The 5,684-nt window shown below is 40.2% G+C and overlaps 1 protein-coding gene across 1 annotated transcript; it reads right to left on the bottom strand.

Moving 5' to 3' along the window:
- Positions 1-2,005: 2,005 nt before the first annotated feature.
- On the bottom strand, positions 2,006-2,665 carry LOC125364682 (CDGSH iron-sulfur domain-containing protein 2-like). Its single transcript, XM_048364313.1, has one exon. It carries the CDS (start codon positions 2,631-2,633, stop codon positions 2,226-2,228), a length of 408 nt encoding a protein of 135 aa, XP_048220270.1. The 5' UTR covers positions 2,634-2,665; the 3' UTR covers positions 2,006-2,225.
- Positions 2,666-5,684: the final 3,019 nt, after the last annotated feature.

The raw sequence follows: 5,684 nt of genomic DNA, 5'->3' as shown, positions 1-5,684 counted from the left end.
AAAAGTTTACATTCCCACCAACAATGTAGTAGGGTTCCCTTTTGGCCACATCCTCTCCAGCATTTGTTATTATTGGATTTCCTGATAATGACATTCTCACTGGGGTGAGGTGAAATCTAAATATTGTTTTGAGTATGTCTTTTATGGCCACTGATGTAGAGCACTTTTTGATGTGACTCTTGGCATTCTCATTTCCTCCTCAGAGAAGATTCTTTTTAGGTCTTTAGCTCATTTATTGGGGCCTGTTGGTTATTTGATTATTTTTTTTAGAGGAATTTAATTTTTTGAGTTCTGTGTATATATTTACATATCAGGCCTTTGTCCATTGTATGGCTGGTAAAGATGTTTTCCCAATCTGTGGGCTTTCTCTTTGTCTTGGAAGATATGTCCTTTACCCTGCAGAAGCTCTGCAGTATGATGCAGTCCCACTTGTCCAACTTTTCTTTGATTTGTTGCATTTCTGGACCTTTGTTGAGGAACTTTCTTCCAGTGCCAAGGAGTCTTAGAGTTTCTCCTATTCCTTCTTGTAGAATTTTCAGGGTATTTGATTTTATTTCTGGGACACTGATCCATTTGGAATTGACTTTGGTGCAGGGTGATAAATAGGGATCTAGTTTTAGTTTGTTACAGGTATTGACCCAGTTTTGCCAGCACCATTTGTTGAAGAGGTTATCTTTGTTCCAACCTATATTTTTAGTAGCTTTGACAAAGATTAGGTAGCCATAAGTCTGTAGGTTCATTTCTGGGTCTTCAGTTCGGTTCCATGGGTCCTCATGTCTGTTCTTGTGCAACTACCAAGCTGTTTTTATTACTATAGCTTTGTAATACAACTTAAAGTTTGTTATTGATAATCCTCCTGCACTATTCTTTCTACTTAGCATTCATTTTTTTGTTTGTTTGTTTTGTTTTTTTGCTGTTCGGTTTTTTTTATTGTTCCATATGAACTTCTGAATTGCTTCCTCATACATTGAAGAATGGTATTGGGATATTGATGGGTATTGCATTGAATGTGTACATAGCTTTTGGTAATATTGCCATTTTCAAGATGTTAATCCTCCCAATCCAGGAGCATGGGAGATTTTTCCATTTCTTGGGTTCTGCCTTAATTTCCCTTTTCAGGTTTTTAAAGTTTTTATCATAGAGTTACTTCACTTCTTTTGTTAAGGTTCTTCTTAGGTATTTTATGTTTTTTGAGGCTATTGCAAAAGGTGTTGCTTTCCTGATTTCAGTCTTGCACTTCTAGTTATTGGCGTATATAAAAGCCATAGATTTTTGAGGATTCATTTTTCTATCCTGCTACTTTGCCGATGTTTTGGATCACCTCTAGTAGCTTGGGAATAGAGTCTATGGGGTTCTTTAGGTATAGGATCATGTCGCCTGCAGAGAGAAAGTTTAACTTCATCTTTTCCTATTTGGATCCTCTTTATGTTTTCTTCTTGCCTAATTGCTCTGGCTAGGAATTGTAGTACTATGTTGAAGAGGAGAGGAGAGAGCTGACATCCTTGTCTTCCTCCTGATTTTAAAGGGAATGGCTTCAGCTTTTCACCTTTTCGTATTATGCTCACTGTTGCTTTGTCATAGACAACATTTATTACATTCAGGAACTGGAATCCCAGTTTTTCCAGGGCTTTTATTATAAATGGGTGCTGGATTTTGTCAAACGCCTTTTCCACATCTAGGAATATAACCATGTGATTCTTTGCCTTGCTCCGGTTGATGTGGTCGATTACATTAATTGACTTGAGTATAATAAACCAACTTTGCATCCCTGGAATGAATCCAGTTTGATCATAGTGTATGATATTTTTTGATTACTTGTTGGAGTCTGTTGGCTAGAATTTTGTTGAGAAGCTTTGCATCGATGTTCAGCAAGGAAATCGGCCTATAGTTCTCTGAACTTGATGGGTCCCTGTCTGGTTTTTGGTTTAGCATTATACTAGCATCGTGGAATGTTTATTTTTTTATTTTTTTTAACTAAAAAAGAAATATTGATTTTATTGGTGGAAGATACACTGATTATCTGAAATCAGAAAGCTCCACAATTACTATATAAATGACTGACTATACAAAAGTATCAAATATAAGCAGCAGTGTAGCAAGAAAATAAATTGGCAGAAATAATTATTCAACTAGTAATAATTAAGACACCATTTCAAAGATTTTCTATACACAAAGAATGAGAAATATTTTAAAGCACACACTGGACCAATGCTAAGTCATTAATGTTATACTTCTTTCTTCTTCAATATAAGTGGACCCACATTATCTCCTGTCAATTCATTATGCTTATTATGGGAACCATCACAGGCAGGAAACGTCTTAGAACGCCAACACCTACAATAAGCTGCTTTCGTAAGACACAAATCTTCAATGTTTATTTCATTCACCACTTTGGGATTTTCCTTCTGTATTTTAAGATTAATCAAACTATCCTTCTGCTGTTTTTTCTCCTGGAGAAATGGACGAACTGCAAGGTAGCCAAAGAGGGCGAGTACACCAAGGAAAGGCAGCAAGCGAAGCCATTCTGAAACTGTGAGCCGGGCGAACCCCGTAATGCTCTCCGGGACTGGGAGCTGTTTAAGATAGGCAGGGAGTTGTACCTTCACGATGCGGGCCACGCTCTCCAGTACCATCCTGGGGCCAGCAGGGGCAGATCCTCTCTTGTCCCCCCCCCCCCCCCCCCCCCCCCCCCCCGCTGCGGCTCTTCGGCTGGCTACTGCTCATGGAATGTTTAGTAGTGAGCTTTTCCTCTCTATTTCATTGAAGAGTTAGAGGAGAATTGGTGTGAGATCTGTTTTGAAGGCCTTGTAACGTTCCGCTGTAAATCCATCTTGACCTGGGCTTTTCTTGGAAGGGAGATCTCTTATCGCACTTTCAATTTCATTGCTGGATATGAGTCTGTTCAGTAGATTTAAATCTTCTTGGTTGAGTTTGGGCATATCAATTTTTGTTAGGAATGTATCCATTTCTTCCAGGTTCTCCAATTTGTTGGCATATAGGTTTGCAAAATAGTCCCTTATTATATCCTGGATCTTTGTTGTTTCATGTTTTGTTTCTGATCTTGTTTATTTTGGTGTGCTGTCTTCATTTTTTGGTCAGGTTTGCTAGGGGTCTATCTTGTTAATTTTTATAAAGAACCAACTCTTCGTTTTGTTGATTATTTCTATTGATTTATTTTATTCTAAGTCATTTAATTCTGATTTGATTTTAATTATTTGCTTCTGCCTAATGCCTTGGGGTTTGGCTTGCTGTTCTCTTTCAAGGAGCTTAAGGTGCTTTCCTAAGTTGTTGAATTGAGATTTCTCCAATTTGTTGATTTAGGTGCTCAGGACTATAAATTTTCCTCTGACTACTGCCTTTGCTGTGTCCCAGAGGAGCTGGTAATTTGTGTGTTCGTCTTGGTTTAGTTCCATAAACATGTGAAATTCTGTTCTGATTTCCAGTGTATTGTTGAGTCTTCATAAATTGTGGGGTTTTCTTTGCTGACCTTTAGTGTGGAGCTCTGATTTTATTCCGTTGTGGTCTGAGAAAATGCAGGGAATGGTTTTGATACTTCTGAATTTGTACAGATTTTCTTTGTGCCCTAAGATGTGATCTATTCTGGAGAATGTTCCATGTGCTGATGAGAAGAATGTATAATCTGGTGTTGCTGGATGGAATATTCTGTACTTGTTGGTTAAGTCTAGATTGTCTATGCAGTTGTTTAGTTCTGAGGTTTCTTTGCTCAGTTTTTGGCATGTTGATCTGTCCAGAGGTGAGAGTCTCCAACAATCAATGTGTTTGGGTCTATGAGAGTTTGTAGAATCAGTAATGATTTTTTGATGAAGTTGGGAGCTCCTGTATTTGGTGTGTAGATGTTTAAGGTGGTTATGTCCTCCTGTAGGAGAAATCCCTTTATTTGTATGTAGTTACCTTCTTTCTCTCTTTTTACTGTTTTTAATTTGAAGTCAATTTCATCTGATACTATGATTGTGACACCGACCTGTTAGCGGGGCTGTTTGCTTGATAGATTTTATTCCAGCCATTCACTTTTAGAATATGTTTGCTTTTGCTGGCAAGGTCTCTTGGAGGCAGCAGAAAGATGGATCTTGTTTATTGATCCACCTTGTGAATCTGTGTCATTTAATTGGAAAATTAACTCCATTAATATTGAGAGCTAGGTTTGAGAGATGATTGCTTGTTCCATTCATTGTATCTAACTTTGTAGGGGCCGTATCTTCCCTTCTTGCTCTACTAAACTGGAGTTTATTTGTGGATGCTTTCCCTGTCTGGATTGTGGTCTTGGATACAGAATTCTTGGTTGATAGTTATTTTTCTTTAGGATGTCACAAACATCATTCCAGGCTGTCTTTGCTTTCATGGTCTCCACTGAGAAATATGGGGTAATTCTGATTAATTTTCCTTTATATGTGATTGTTCTCTTTTCCCTAGTGGCTTTAAGAATTGTTTCTTTGGCCTCTATTTATTTATTTATTTATTTTTTGGCCAGTCCTGGGCCTTGGACTCAGGGCCTGAGCACTGTCCCTGGCTAGCTCAAGGCTAGCACTCTGCCACTTGAGCCACAGCGCCGCTTCTGGCCGTTTTCTGTATATGTGGTGCTGGGGAATCGAACCTAGGGCCTCATGTATCCGAGGCAGGCACTCTTGCTCCTAGGCTATATCCCCAGCCCTCTTTGGCCTCTATTGATCCTGTTTTTATCACAGTGTGTTGATGGGAAGTCTGGTTCTGGTTTGGTCTGTTTGGGGTCCTAAATGATTCTTGTATCTGGATGGGCCTATCCTTCTGGATGTTTGGGAAGTTCTCAGCTAATATTCTGTTAAATAAGTTGCCTATTCCATTAACTTCTTTCTCTAGGTTTTCTTCAATACCTATTAGCCTTATATTGGGCTTCCTGATTGTATCTTGAAGCTCTTGAAGTGATCTGTCTTGCTTTTGGGATTGATTATGTATTTGTTTTTTGTTCTTTCTGCATAAAGTCTAGGCTGTCCTCAATTCCTGAGATTAGATCTTTTGCTTCATCCAGTCTGTTCCCTAAGCTTACAATTTGGTTTCTAGTCTCCCTACCTTCTGATGGATCTTTCTTGATGGCTTGTGTATCTCTGTGGTGATTCTCTCTTAGGTCCTGTATAGACTTCCTTACTTAATTAATTTGGTTATGGTGTTGTCTCTAATCTCTTTTAGCCAAGTAGCTATCTTTTCAGGGGACTTTTTCTTTCTGTTGGAGTTCATATGTCATTCTGTTTGTGGTGGCCATGAAGTCCTCTATTAACTTATGATTGGATTCATTGTGTTCTACCTTGGAGGCAGTGGGGCCTGTGGCACCCAGCTGGGACACCTGAGTTGCCTGTGGCGGCTCCAGTTGGGACCCCTGGGCTGGAGACAGTGGGTGGCAGACTCCGGCTGGGACTCCTGAGCTGGCGACAGTGGGCAGTGAACTCCAGCAGGGATTCCCAAACTGCTTGTTGCAGGCCCCTGTGGGAACCCCAAACTGGCTGTGGCACCTAGGGCGGGAACCCTGAGCTGCCTGTGGTAGGCCTCCGGTGGGAATCCCATGGCTTCTGAGGCTTCTGAAGCTGCCCGGTGGGGGTGGGCTCTGGCTGGAAAGATGGAGCTGCCCACCGTGAAGTTCCTCCCACTTGGGTAAGGCTGTCTTCTCCTGGGCAGAGCTGGCTGTGTCATTCGCT

This window comes from Perognathus longimembris, chromosome 16 (genome assembly GCF_023159225.1).
Source record: "Perognathus longimembris pacificus isolate PPM17 chromosome 16, ASM2315922v1, whole genome shotgun sequence".
Taxonomy (NCBI): Eukaryota; Metazoa; Chordata; class Mammalia; order Rodentia; family Heteromyidae; genus Perognathus; species Perognathus longimembris.
The sequence above is the reverse complement of the archived record's forward strand: the minus strand, read 5'-3'. Positions and strand labels throughout refer to the sequence as shown.